This window comes from Citrus clementina, unplaced genomic scaffold, assembly GCF_000493195.1.
Source record: "Citrus clementina cultivar Clemenules unplaced genomic scaffold, Citrus_clementina_v1.0 scaffold_5, whole genome shotgun sequence".
Lineage (NCBI taxonomy): Eukaryota > Viridiplantae > Streptophyta > Magnoliopsida > Sapindales > Rutaceae > Citrus > Citrus x clementina.
The window spans coordinates 7385312-7401235 of record NW_006262201.1 but is presented as its reverse complement, the minus strand read 5'-3'; the positions used below and the strand labels follow the sequence as shown (position 1 = coordinate 7401235).

The following is a 15924-nucleotide window of genomic DNA, read 5'->3' as shown; positions in this document are numbered from 1 at the left end:
ACTAAAAAGTGGAGATAGTTGAGATTACTATATTGGCCTAAGAAAGAAAAATAATATGGATTTATAGTGGTCAAAAAGTGAATGCAAGAAAAATTAATATAATTTTTTAGGGTTAAATTGGTAATTTAATTATTTTATTTTTTTTAATGTCCAAACAAAAAAATTATTATAAAAGGGTAATATTGTAAAAGTGAGCCAAAAGAAATAAAAAGTAATGGTAGGGGTATCAATACTTTAACGGTAGGGATGTTTCGAGATATTTTTAAAAATACGGGACTAAATGGATATTAATCTTAAAATAGAGGGACTAAATAAATTTTACCCTTAAGAAAATGACGAGACTCTCCAAATTCCTCACTGCATTATTATCAGATCAACTCCTTGCTAATATATTTTGTTCTTCGAAAATATATATCGGCAATTACCCAATAAATACCAATACAATCGGCATGTCATCAACTATGATCATTCTACATCAAGTTGCCATTATGGAGTATCAACAAAAGTTTTATTCATTATATATTTTTAAAGATAGGGGTGGTATATCCATATTGATTTTTTTAATCCTAACTTCTAACTTAGGTGATTAGTAAAAGAAAACTTTTTGAAAACCACTTGATCAGGTGGCACAAGTCCATTGAGTGCAAATATCAACAAATTATTTATGTTTTTCTTGTTGTGTGATTAATGCTTCGCTTTATTAATCATTTTCTGGTACTAGGTGCATAAAATTTTTTGTTGATTTTAAGTTGGCATTAAAAAAATGGTCTTTCTTTAGTACCAAGATCTGTTAGGAAAAGTATAATCATCGACTGAGTAATGAACTTGAGTTAAATATAAAAGATTTAGACAACTCTCAACTTTTGAGCTATCTTTTGGGTTGAGGTAGATGAGTTAGATCCGTAGGCTGTCATATGATATCAGAGATAAACTTCTGTAAGGGTGAACCTGCATTGCTTTACCACATGATAAGCACCCGTTAAAAAGACCAACCTGCACGTGATATTGGTGCTAGGAAAAATTTCCTACATCAGCTGAGTATGGTTAAGTATACAAGACTTGGACAATCCTCAATTATTGACCTAGCTTTTGCATTGAGTTAGGCCTGTAGGCTTCTATAAGATTCAATGTGAGCTAAATTTTTTTTGGGTATTGAATCAATGACCAGAACTATTTTAAATTTTCTATTTTATTAAATTTCTCTTGCCTAACAATTATTGATTCAATGCTAAGAAAAAACTCAGCACTGCACTAAGGCTCCATTTTATTAAAGTTCTACTGACAAAATCTCTACTTAAATAAACTCTATTTGAAAAGTTGTATCAAATGGAGCCTTAGTGCAGTGCTGAGTTTTTTCTTAGCATTGAATCAATAATTGTTAGGCCTGTAGGCTTCTATAAGATTCAATGTGAGCTAAATTTTTTTTAGGTATTGAATCAATGACCATAACTATTTTAAATTTTCTATTTTATAAAATTTCTCTTACCTAACAATTATTGATTCAATGCTAAGAAAAAACTCAGCACTGCACTAAGGCTCTATTTGATACAACTTTTCAAATAGAGTTTATTTAAGTAGAGATTTTGTCAGTAGAACTTTTATAAGTAGAGTTTTTATACAAAAAAAATTAGCTATTTAGTTGTTTATAAGAGTTTTTATTAAAAATTATAAAATTACTTTAATAGGTAAGTTTTTTTTTTTAAATAACCAAACAATAACTAAAAATATTGAAAGAGCTTAAATAAGTCATATCAAATAGGCACTAAATTCTTATCCCTATATCTAAACCTTATGTGGCCATTTGCTTCGCTAATGACGCCACGGATGTCCTTATCATTAATTTCTTTGTTAATATTTACGATCTTGTTCTTATTTGAGTTTTATATCTATAACTGACGGTTATGGCTCATTGTATACTAGTTCAAGTTTTTTTTTTCTTATTAAATAGAATCCCCTCGTATTGTCAAGGTTTACAAAAAATCTTAATTTTAATTTTTCACATAAATTCTTTGCAGAATTACGTAACCTGATTAACGTTGACCGTTTGTGCTCTTTCTATTCCTTTATATGCCAGAATGAATTGACTCTATAGATGTAGAGTCTTATTTAAATCATTTAATCGGCACACGATTGCTATTAGCCAAACTGAGTTGTATTTTGCTTAATCCTCTCCATTCTTCTATGGCTATAGGGCAAGGTACCCTCTTTCTTTCTCTTATTATCAGTTCTTAGATCTGATCTAAGATTTAATATTTGCCCAATTCCGCTTGATTTCTGCAATTTTTTTATGTCATTAATTCAAGTATATGTGAAATAGAAATTAAATTACAAAAGAGATTCTAATACAATTAACTAAAAACAAAAAGACAGGCTAATCCAACTAATTTTGTCCCTTAAACTTTTTTTTTTTCCAGAAATTTCAAGTGTTAAAAGAGGTCTTCCACCAGCTCACTACACGCTAGAAATAAAGAAGTACTCACAACTATCAAAGGCAGTTGCAGACAGATATGAATCTGCCATATTTAAAACCAAAAATGAATCCCAAGAATGCAACTGGTGAGTTCCGATTTTCGCCTGGTTAAATTTACTTTTCTTCGATCGTTGTTATTAATTAACGATTCTAGTTCAAATCCGGATTCTATAAAATCCAGACATCTGGATGCGATCACTATTAATTAATTAGCTCCCTAACAATAAAATCATAAATTTCGTGCTTTGGCCGTAGGAGATTGATTCTATACCCAAATGGGAACAAAAAAGGGCAAGGGACTGGCCATATTTCACTTTATTTGGCACTAGATGAAAGCACTTATTTTCCTAATAATCCTTGGGAGGTTTTTGTTAACTTCACATTCTTTGTCCAAGACCGTATCAAGAACGAGTACCTGGCCATCCGGTGTAAGAATTTCTTATCTTCGTATTGACAATTAAGATATATAAATTCTGCAATATATCCTTTAGTTATGACAATTAGTTCCATGCATCCCGCTTATTGAATTAATTATGAAAACAATTTTATTTAATTAAATTTGTGTAGATGATGATGGGGCAGTAATACGTTTACATAGTATGAAGAGAGAATGCGGTATTGACAAATTAATTCCTCTTCAAGCTTTCAAAGAACCTTCTAATGGATATCTTGTTGACGATTCTTGTGTATTTGGAGCTGAGATTTTTGTTATTAAGCCTACTGGCAAAGGAGAAGCCCTTTCCATTGTTAAGGTACCTGCTCAAGCTGGAAATATTCTCCGATGGAAAATCCCCAATTTCTCAGATTTAAGAGATCCCGAGTACTACTCTAGCGAGTTTAATGCTGGAGGAAGAGAATGGTAATACTTTTGTGCTTTCAACTGAAATTTTTCCCTTTTTTTTCTCTAAAAGGTAAAGGCTTCAGATAAATAAACTTTGTAGTACATGTTGACCAGAAGTCTGCCGAGAACTACCCTTAGTCAGAGAGGTAGCTATTGTTATTCAAAGTAAAAAAAGTTCCATGGGACAAAAAAGCTCCATGGGACTCAAACTCATACTCCCTGCTTAACTTAATTTGAAAAGGGACAACACCTGAAGTTTTGATAAATACTTACATTTACTCGGGTTTTTTTGGCTATGGATTCACAGGAGAATTGTGATTTGCCCAATGGGAGATGATAAAGATGATAAAGCAAAGGGAAATTATCTATCATTTTACATAAGACTGCAAGGTTCGGACGATATCTTCCAATCTAAGAGGAAGTTGTACGCTGAATACAAGATGCGGGTCCTAGACCATCCTCGGATCAGAATAGACGAACAAAGAAGTGAATTAAATTTCTTTCATATTTTTTTTATAATAATATTTTTAAAATATTTACACTACAAATTAAGCTAACTTTCAAAAAAAAAATTGATTTCTTTACAGGCAGCTGTTGGTTTTCAAGTGAAATTCGGGAGAGCGGTTACCCCTGTTTTATGTCGCTTGATAGTCTTCATAAAAGAGGATATCTTTATGGTGATACTTTGATCATTGAAGTAAAATTTCTTTTTGTTTTTGGGGGTAAAGGATCAAAAATAGTCTTTTTTTTGGGGGGGGGGGGGGGGGGCTTGTTCTGGATTTTTATTGTGTTTTTTGTTTTTTAATAAACCTCGACTAAGGAGGGAATTCATTTAGACAGTTTAATGGATGAGGTTATTCCTTTGTTAGATTTGTATTTGGGAGTTCAATTCTAGATATGATATAATCAATGTACGAATTTACGTTTCCGATAGACTATAAATTGTTGTCGATTTTCCTATACACATTCGTAATTGATTTTCAAATTGTTGTTGATTTGAAATATTGGAATGATATTTGAGAAATTTTCTATTATTTCAATTATTGAAATATTGATGTTGAAATTGTTGTTGATTTGAAATATTGGAATGATATCTGAGATGTTGAAAAGTCAGCACTGAATCCAATTTTCACATGCATATGGCTAGCAACTTTTTGACTATAATTGCATGTGCTAGCATGAAATTTCTAGCTCTTCACAAAAGTCACACCGAAGCCATCAAAAGGCCAAGATTTTTTTCCATGCACTCATATTGTAAGCTTTACCTATAAATAGAGGGGCAGAATTCATTTGTAAATCATTAAAAAAATATTTGTGAGAGCTAAGCTCATTTCAAGTGAGTTTTAGAAGAATATTTCCTTAGGTGCTAAGGGGATCTATTTAGGGCTGTGTTTATTTTTTAGAGTGGGAGTGAGGAGTGTGAATTCTTCCCACTCCAATATTTACTTCAACAATTTAAGGAAATTAGGAGTGGGAGTGGGATTCCCTCTCCCTTTTCTACCATTTTTCTTATTTAATTTAATATTTAATATTTAATAAAATAAAATAAATAATATTATATTTATTTGAATAATATTAGTATATTTAACTAAATAATAATTTACATTGATTCTAAGTTAAAATTACTTAAAAATAATATTATTATATTAATAGAGAATTAATAAATATTACTATATGTTATCTTCATTTGAAAATATAATATTATCATATTTATTTTAAAAATAATAGTACTATATTTATTTAATATTAATAATTAATAATAATGAATAGTTTATTCTAATAAAATATTAATTTTGTACTAAACAATATTATATTATTATTTTATATAATAATAAATTTAATATAATTATAAATTTAATATAATTATATTAAATAAAATAAAATAAAATTTCATTTTAAATTCACCCTTCTTTTTTACCCTCCTTTTATTAAATTTACTATAATTATATTTAATAAATATTTAAATAATATTATATTTATTTAAATAATATTATTATATTTAACTAAATAATAATTTGGATTGATTCTAAGACTGAATTACTTAAAAATAATATTATTATATTAATAGAGAATTAATAATATTACTACATATCATTTTGATTTGAAAATATAATATTATTATATTTATTTAAAAATAATAGTATTATATTTATTTAATATTAATAATTAATACTAGTAAATAGTTTATTCTAAGAAAACATTAATTTCGTACTATGTTAATAGTAAAAATGTTTCATTTATATTGTCCTTATCAATAATTTTTAATTTATATAATTAAAATTAAAATTAATAAAAAATTGCGATGTACATAATTAAGAATTTTAATAATTATTATAAATTCACAAATATAATCAAATAAATGTTTATTCATTAAATATATTTTTTATTAACTTTGTAATTAAAAACTATAATTCTTTAAATAAGGATAAAATTGTAATTTGAAACTATTTACTCCCAATCCAAGACAAAGTAAACACATAAATTAGATTCTGATCTCCATTCCATACTTCCATTTCAATGTAAGTAAACAACATACTCTCACTTCCACTCCACACTCCCAATCCTAGGTTTCACACTCTTCAAGATGCCCACTCTAGTCCAAAAAATAAACACTACCTAACTGTATTGGGTCTTGGGTTTTAGGAGCTATCGTTAATAGTAAATTTCTTTATTATTTTTCTAATAATAAAATTTCAGTTAAAATTGGGTGCAAATTATAAGTTGAGTGAGGCATTAGATCTAATTTAATTTGTCCATACTCGTGGAATGGAACGCAATTTGCACAATTCTGGCCTGGACATTAATTTCTCTGAAATTGTTCCCTTTGATTTAATGGTACTAGCATGTTTCACGAAATTGAAAGTAAAATTTAGACTATGTATTGGAAAATGATTGCGATTAGATTTGAATTAATTTTTTATATTATCATTAACAGTACATTTATTTGTTATTATTTTCGTAATAAAATTTGAATCATGATTGTGGGCTAATTATGAGTTGGGTGAGCCATTAGTTATAATTTATTTTGTCCATACTCGTGGATGTAACGCAATTTGCACAATTCTGGCCTGCACATTAATTTCTCTGAAATTGTTCCCATTGATTTCTTGACTCTACCCGTATTTGTAAGGGGATGAAAATTTTCTAAAATTTTAATTTCTTTTCTCTTTCCTTTTTTTTTTTCAAGATAGGAAAGTCGTATTCGTTCATTGAAAGTAACATTTGGAGCACCTTCATAAATGAGACCCTATAATTGATGGGATTAAGGTGGACCAAGAGAAGACGCAAGACTAGATACGTGTGAATTTGAGAATTTACGTCCGTTTAATTGCACTGTCATTTTCTTTCTTTTGACTGTCATTTTCTTTCTTTTCGGAAGAAAAGAAAATCACATTTATTGAAAGTGAAGCCCTAATTAATGGTGAGTGTAAATTTGAGGTTATTTAATTGCGCTGGCATGTTTCACGAAATTATCAATAACATTTAGATTTTGTACCTGAAAATGATGGCCATTAGATCCAATCTCAGCTTGTTCTCATTAATCAGTCGTTTGGACGATCTAGAATGGATTCACGAAATGTTCGCTAGTCCAGCCTGGACGTTTGTCGAAAACTTGTTCTCATTGATCTCTTGACATTATCCATCATTGAAAGGACATGGATATATTTTAAAATTGAGAGGTTGAATTTTCTTTCTTACTTTTTTCTTTTTAGAAAAATAGAAGTCAAATTCATTGAAAGTGAATTTAGTAAGTGAAGCCCTAATTAGTTTGGTTTTAAGTTCTTAGTGCGTGTGAATTTGAGAAAAAAATACACCTGTTTTTTAATTGCACGAGTATGTTTCACGAAACTGAAAGCGACATCTAAATTATGTACTGGAAAATTATTGCCATTAGATTTATGATTTAATTTCAATATGTCCATTCTAATTAGTCATTTGGACGATCTAGAATGGATTTTTAATGCAGTTTGGAGTACTTCGACCAGAGCGTTTCTCTGAAGAATTGTTCCTAATTGACTTTACTCCTGCGGTAAATACTTGAGAAATGCATGTTTGAAAAATTAATAATCTTGATTAAAAAATAAAATTTCTGATCTTGACTCAAACCAATTTGCTAAATTAATAATCTTGCTAAATGGATAAGATAATAATTTTTAAATAATTCATTAAGTCCCAAGTGTGAAATTGAGGGGGGAAAAAGTACATCTGTTATTTAATCGTACTAGCATGTTTCACGAAATTGAAAGTAAAATTTAGACTATATATTGGAAAATGATTGCCATTAGGTTTGCTAATTAACTTTTTTACATTATCCTTAAGAGTAAATTTCTTTATTATTATTTTAGCAATAGAATTTGAATTAAAATTGAGTGCAAATTATGAGTTGGGTGAACATATTAGATCTAATTTAATTTTTCCATACTCGTGGATGTAACGCAATTAGAACAATTCTGGCCCGGACATTAATTTCTCTGAAATTGTTCCCATTGATTTAATGGTACTAGCATGTTTCACGAAATTGAAAGTAAAATTTAGACTCTGTATTGGAAAATGATTGCGATTAGATTTGAATTAATTTTTATCTTATCATTAACTGTAAATTTATTTGCTATTATTTTCGTAATAAAATTTGAATCATAATTGTGTGCAAATTATGAGTTGGGTGAGCCATTAGTTATAATTTATTTTGTCCATACTCGTAGATGTAACGCAATTTGCACAATTCTGGCCTGCACATTAATTTCTCTGAAATTGTTCCCATTGATTTCTTGACTTTACCGGTATTTGTAAGGGGATGAATATTTTCTAAAATTTTAGTTTCTTTTCTCTTTCCTTTTTTTTTTTTTTTCATGATCGGAAAATCGCATTCGTTAATTCATTCGTTCATTGAAAGTAACATTTGGAGCACCTTCGTAAATAAGACCCTATAATTAATGGGATTAAGGTGGACCAAGACAAGACGCAAGGCTAGATAGGTGTGAATTTGAGAATTCACGTCTGTTTAATTGCACTGTCATTTTCCATGTTTTCGCAAGAAAAGAAAATCACATTTATTGAGAGTGAAGCCCTAATTAATGGTAAGCGTAAATTTGAGGTTATTTAATTGCGCTGGCATGTTTCACGAAATTATAAATAACATTTAGATTTTGTACCTGAAAATGATGGCCATTAGATCCAACCTCAGCTTGTTCTCATTAATCAGTCGTTTGGACGATCTAGAATGGATTCACGAAATGTTCGCTAGTCTAGCCTGGACGTTTGTCGAAAACTTGTTCTCGTTGATCTCTTGACATTACCCATATTTGAAAGGGCCACTACTAGAAAAATAGTCTTTACTGACTTTAGAATAGTGTCAGAAATTACTTTCACTAACACTTGTTAATTGTGTCAGTAATCTGAGAGTCAGAAAAATAGTGACACTTGTAAGTGGTGTCAGTGATTACTATTACCACAGCATCACCGATATTATGACACCATAGTATTAGTAGTTATTGATATTTTATTAGTGTCTATAATTACTGTTACCATGGCATCACTAGTTAATTTATTTTAAAAAATAAAAAATTGAATTGGATCATTGCCTATTGATTTATTGGTAAAATTAAAAGGCACCACAAAATAACAAAAAGAAATTGATTTATATCACAAAATCTTTCATTTCACATTTAAATATTATTAATATATATTACAAATTCCAAAACTTCAATAACAAAAATATGAGATATCCTACTCTCATAACTAAATAATCCAAATTCAATACACAAAAATTTCTACCATCCAATCAAATGCCTACTACTTGTGACTAAATTTAATAAATCTAGAAGTTAAATTGAGAAGGATGGCTGCCTTTCACTCTTTGAATATGAGTAGTATAATTGCGTTATCACACCAGCAGCTTCTCCATTCAATAGACTGTATGAGTTAGGATATAAGTGAAGTTGAGGAATAAACACTTCAAACACATTGATCAAATCTGCATATGAATACATGGAAAAGAAAAAAAAATTAGCTACCAATATCCAGCCATTAGAGAAAACTATATTTGCTTCTCACATGATATAACTATATAAGTTAAAATTGCATATGAAACTGTAAAAGTAGCAGCATGTGTTTGAATATATATTAAATTTAAAATACTAAATATATCAGAATGATACTTTTCAGATTTTAAGTGGACATATAAGTCAACAACATATTAAAATTTGAGGCTATTCCAATATCATTAGGCTGGTGTTTGATAGGATCAAACATTAATGAACAATTCTGTCAAAATTGCATATGAAACTGTAAAAGTAGCAGCAGGTGTTTGAATATATATTAAATTTAAAATACTAAATATATCAGAATGATACTTTCCAGATTTTATGTGGACATATAAGTCAACAACATATTAAAATTTGAGGCTATTCCGATATCATTAGGCTGGTGTTTGATAGGATCAAAGATTAATGAACAGTTTTGTCAAAAGAAGTTACTGCAGAGACAGCAGAGTTTGAAAAATAATTAAAAATAAATTACAAATTCAATCAAAATAAAATTTTCCAGATTCGAAATATGCAAATAGAAGTGTAGTTTAGCCGAATTTCAGCTTATTCTAACTCTGTTAGACTATACGTTTTCAATATCAAACATGGTACATATGTAATTTCTAATAAAATTGGACAACAACCAACCATATTGAGAAATCCATTCAAAATCAAATATAAACCCAATTCATTCCAAAATTTCCAGAATTAAAATGTTCTCATTTAAACTTAGTTTAATCAAACTTTCAAATCAATTGAAAGTCATTTAGTCAAGTTCGGAAACAACCAAGTTCACAATAAACAGTCTATCAATCCTCAAATTTTCAGTATAATTTCATAAACTATTAATTAATCTTTTACCTCAAAATCAAGTGTCCAGCAACTCGAATATCATCAATCCCCATATAATAATTTGAACTTCTACCGCCAAATGTGCTGATTAATCAAAAAACTGAAATCACGATGAAGTACTAAATTGAGTAGAAGAATAATGTAAGAACCGAGAACGAAAAGGTTAGGGGTACTACCACCCAATATTCACATGGTAGCTAAGTATCAGAATTTAGCGAAATATATAATGATTATCTTGAGATCAACTAATCAATTCACAGCTCTTCCACAATGGGAAAAAATAGTACTCACCCAAAAAATCAACAATCGTATGGACAATACTCACCCATAATTTTATATTTATCAAGTCTAGAGTAAGTAAGATCGTAAGCTTATGCAATTCAATAAAGTAATAAAAAAATAATTATTTATTAATGGCGAAAGGATATATTGTAGTAACTATCATACCCATCAATAGTACCCTTTAATTTGTTCACCATTACAATCGCAACTCAAGAGGCACCATCCGTTCTTGAAACCACAAGCATAGAGGCCAAGTTCAAGAGAACAGAAGCATCAGATGTTTTTTGAAGCCGGTGGTGTAATGAAGGCGGCGCCACATTTTTCAGCCATTGATTTGAAGTCGACAATCTAGATTTTCCTTGCCACAAATGAGAAACCCTAAAATTAGTTGAATATAATTATATTGAATTTTAATCAAAATTAAAAGAGGAAAAGAGAAATTACTGAACGTCAATAGATCTTGACTTTCTGTTGAAACCTGCTAAAGAGTACTTCTTAGTTAAGGATCTGTACCACGTTCCCCTTTCATCTCCTTCACTTTCTTACCCTGAGGTCTTATCAACCTCTTAGAAAGGAAGATCTGGTTAGGACCCATACGCCCACCCCCGGAATCCGAACTGGATTTCGTCAATGAGCCACAAGGCTGGCTAATCGTACGCAGCAGGCTCGAAGACCCCTAGTTTTGGAAGGCACATGAGTTCGAACACTATGTTGAATGTGCTGACACACCGGAGTTGGCTGCTGGCACAACAAGGTGGTGCCTTACCACACCGCAGGCGAAGTTCATGCTCCGGGTCGGATTTGCCAGCAGAGTAGGAGGAGAAGACTGGTGGGTAGAAATTTGTGGTTGTTCGTTAGGGTTTCGTGACTGTTCATTTTTCTGCTCTGATATGTCGTCATCTTAGGATGAAGCGTAGTCCACCAAAGATATCTCTCTCTGTCTCTTCATCCAATCTCATCAAAAATTAGTTGGCGTGGTAGCTTACAAAATGACACTAGAGAAGTTTTGTTTTCTCTCAATTTTAATTTTCAGAGACTTCATGAGAGAGGCGGCGTTAGAAGTTTGGAGAAGTTTAGGTTTAGGTTTAGATTGCAATGGATATATTTTATATTTTTAAGACTTTAATAATTAAACAAATAAAAAATTTTAGGCTCAGCAGTTTTGCGATTGAAAGTAAAAGTTTGAAGTTTATAGATCTTGGGTTCGAGTTGAGGTGAAAACAAAAATAAAATGATAATTTTTTTGCGATTGATACCTTAGCATCAATGATTTTTTATGTTTAATATACTGACACTATAATATCAGTGATCTATGATACTTGTTTGTTAAACACGAAAAATGCCCCAAATGCATGAAATTACTGATACTTTTTAATAAAGTGTCACAAGGCAAGTGTCGGTAAAGACTATTTTTCTAGTAGTGGACATGGATATATTTTAAAATTCAGAGGTTGAATTTTCATTTTTCCTTTTTTTTCTTTTTAGAAGAAAAGAAAGTCAAATTCATTGAAAAGTGTATTTAGTAAGTGAAGCCCTAATTAATTGGGTATTAAGTTCTTTGTACGTGTGAATTGGAGAAAACAATACACCTGTTAATTGCACGAGCATGTTTTGCGAAATTGAAAGTGACATCTAGATTATGTACTGGAAATTGATTGCCATTAGATTTATGATTTAATTTTAATATGTCCATTCTAATTAGTCATTTGGACGATCTAGAATGGATTTTTAATGCAGTTTGGAGTACTTCGACCAGAGCGTTTTTCTGAAGAATTGTTCCTATTTGACTTTACTCCTGCCGAAATGCATGTTTGAAAAATTAATAATCTTGATTAAATAATAAATTTTCTGATCTCGACTTAAACCAATGTACTAAATTAATAATCTTGCTAAATGGATAAGATAATAATTTTTAAAAAATTCATTTGGGCCCAATTGAAATAAATTATTAATTGCCCAAATTATAAAAAGTACGTATGAATTAAAAATATTAAGGATTCCTTTTCTTGACAACTTTAATTCTCTAAGTAAAAGTAGTTTTCTCTTTCTTAATTGGACTCATGGTGCATGACTTTCCGGATTGGACAATCGGAATCCAGAATCAGAATAATTGACAGTATTTACTTCGCAAAATGAAGACAGGAATCGAAATTGGAATTGTGAAGCCTGCCTACAATTGAGGATAGGGAATGAGAGATTGATTCCCAATGGTGTTGCTTGCAATCAATCTCCCATTCCCAAGATTGACCATTTTGCCCCCTACAAAACTAAAATATCCATTTTTCTCAGTTAAAAAATTATTATAATTAATTAAAGTTAATTAATATATTTTGAATTTTTTAATTATTATTATTTTTAATGATAATAATAATTAATTAATAGAATTATTCTATGTAACTAATATAGTTTGAATTATTATTATTATTAATGATAAAAATAATAATAATTAATTACTAAAATATTTTCAATTATTATTATTATCATCATCATTAACCACACAAATTTTTTCAATTAATTAATATATTAATATATTGTTAAATATAATTATTAATAAAAATAATTTTTAAATAAATAAATAAAAAATAATTTTTAAATAAATAATCATAATAATTAAAATACAGAATAATAATTATGAATATAGCTCAATAAGTACTTTTTAGTAATTCGTTACTATCTAACTCATTCCAATTCCGATTCCAAGACAAAGCAAACATACGAATGGCAATCTAGTTCATTCCGATTTTGATTACTACAGTTTAACTAAGCAAGTTATTATGATTTCAATTCATCATTCTCATTTCAACCTATTCGTATCCCTGCTCATTCTGATTCCAATTTTACAAATGCACCACCAATTTCATCCTTAATTTTTTGGCAAAACATGTATCAAATTTGGTACATTTTTTTATTTAAGATTATCATGTAAAACGTACTTGCATTAATTTTTAGCTTTTGCATGCATGTGCATAACATTATTTATGTATTTCTTTTTTGAAATTCATACATGAATTTAGGAAAAAAGATAGTACGTGTACCAAATCACACAATTAATTAAAATATAAAGCTCTTTTTAAATTAATAAATTTTAGCTCACTGATAGATTAATAGCTTAAAATATAAAACTGTTTTTATATCCGATGGGTGTCTTCTGGTGCCAATGAGGTGGGCAGAAATAGAAATGGCAGCTAACTTCAATTTTAGGTTCTAGTTGACCCGTTTGCGTGGTTCAATTCCATCTCTTCCTCCTCCCCTTCTCCTCTTAATGGCTATCTTTCTATTTCTTTTCCTTATATAAGGTGTTGAGTGTTAGAAAATGTATATTTATAAAGGAGAAAATCGTTATTTTACACTACAAGTTTTACTAACACCTTTACTTTTATAAATTTAACCTTCTTTTGATTTAATTCCGTGTGTTTTATTTTAATTAAGTATTTTATGTATTTTAGGGGCATCGTAGTCATTTCACAATAAACAAGAGATTAGATGGCAAAACGGACATCACTTTTGAACTCAGGACGGTCGAAAACCTTAGGAGGAGCATAAAAGGAAAAATGACACTATTCACATAGACGGACGATGACGTGGCATTGACCGATGATGTGGCATTGACCGATGATGAGGTATCACGATCCTGTTGGACTAAAATTCTTATGTACTGTTGATGGTGACGTGGCAGCATATCAGTGGACCAAAAATCTCGCGTACGGTACATGCATCACACAGGATTATTTTCAACCAAACCGCGTCACTGTTCACCCGAGTCAAACCGTGTTACTGTTCATCCGCGTGGTCAAACCGCGTACTGTTGATTGATGACGTGGCGCAATCCTGAGCGTCCAAACTGTTTTTAATCCGATGGCCATGATTTACTCCATGTATCTATAAAAAGGGGGCCTCCCCCCCTAATTTGATATCTCTGAATCCATTTTTGGGATCCATTTTCTGTAATTCCTTCTCCATCTTGTATTTTCTTCGTATTTTAATAAATTCCCATTTTGCCCCTAGTTCAATTATGAGTGGCTAATTTTCTTTCAAGCTTGGGTTGAAGGTGAAGTCTCAACGTGTGTCATGGGCTTAATTTGGTAAATTTATTTTCTCTTCCCCTCTAGTTTTTGTGGATGTTTTGACTTCTCGTCGACAAATAATAATAATCTTGTCTAGATACCGCCTTGGTTACACCGGCTCTCTAGTATAAGGTTATTATTATTTGGCACGATAAGCCCTTAGCACCATATTGATTAGAGTGTGGTTCATGAAGTGTGGATTCCCCCCTCATGATTTAATTGGTATTAATAAGGAATATTTAACCCATGATGCATGTTGATATGGATCCAGATACCCAAGTATGTCATTTCAATAGATTTCTCTTCAATTTATTCTTGCCATTTCAATTCCAATTTTAGAATTTATTCTCGCCATTTTAATTTAAGTTTTAGCATATTCCAAATCATTTCCACCACAAATCCAATCACCCATTTACAAAACTAATTCTACACACAATTAAAATCCACCTCCTCGTGGGATCGACACTCGTCACCATTGATCTATATTACAATAGATTCGTGCGCTTGCGAGTTCAATAAAATTTGCACAATAAGTTTTTGGCGCCGTTGCCGGGGAGGTAAGTAATTTTAATTCATAGAATTAATTTTTGTGAATAATTTCTTTTATTTGTTTTCTTGTATTTTTTTAATTATTAAAAAAAAGAAAAAAAAAGTGAATATACATATTAAGGTTAGTATTTCTTTTCTTTTTCTCTTCTTTAACATTCTGTAATTTAATTTTCAATTTATTTTTCTTTGTAATTTTTTTTGTTTATCTTATTAATTTATTTTTAGTTAATTTATTTCACGTATTTGTTTTTGTGTATTTTTATAGAAAGATTTTAATAGCGCAATAAGGTTAATATCGTAATTTCTCCCTCTTATTTATTTTTATTTGTTTTGTTCCCATCTTTATTTTCATTTTATTTGTTTTGCATGCATGGTCGTAGGTCATTATTACCTAATCTTGAACCTATAGACCTTGAACTAGAAAAAACACTTCGCACACATAAACAAATTAAAAATAAAATGGATTTGCAACCACAGGAAAGGCCATTTAAGGACTACTTCAGTCCTTTAGCTAATTTGAGCACATCATGCATAAGATACCCAAATGTAGCTGCTAGGAGCTTTGAACTAAAACTTAGTGTGCTAAATTGTCTCTCCACATTCTATAGCTTAGAAAATGAGGACCCATATAATCATCTGAACGATTTTCATGCTATTTGTCAAACTTTTAAATACGAGAATTTTTCAGACGATGATGTTAAACTCAGATTATTCCCATTTTCTTTAAAAGATAGAGCTCGTTCATGGCTTAATACATTGCCTGCTAATAGCATTGCATCATGGGAACAAATGGTAACAAAATTTTTGAATAAATATTTTCCAGTGCATAAAACCAATGCT

The 15924-nt window shown here is 30.0% G+C and overlaps 1 protein-coding gene across 1 annotated transcript; it reads left to right on the top strand.

Moving 5' to 3' along the window:
• The first annotated feature begins 2534 nt into the window (after nt 1–2534).
• Nucleotides 2535–3333, top strand: LOC18041132. Its single transcript, XM_024183429.1, has 2 exons — nt 2535–2556; nt 3038–3333. The coding sequence occupies exons 1-2, from the start codon at nt 2535–2537 to the stop codon at nt 3331–3333; spliced, it is 318 nt and encodes a 105-aa protein (XP_024039197.1).
• Nucleotides 3334–15924: the final 12591 nt, after the last annotated feature.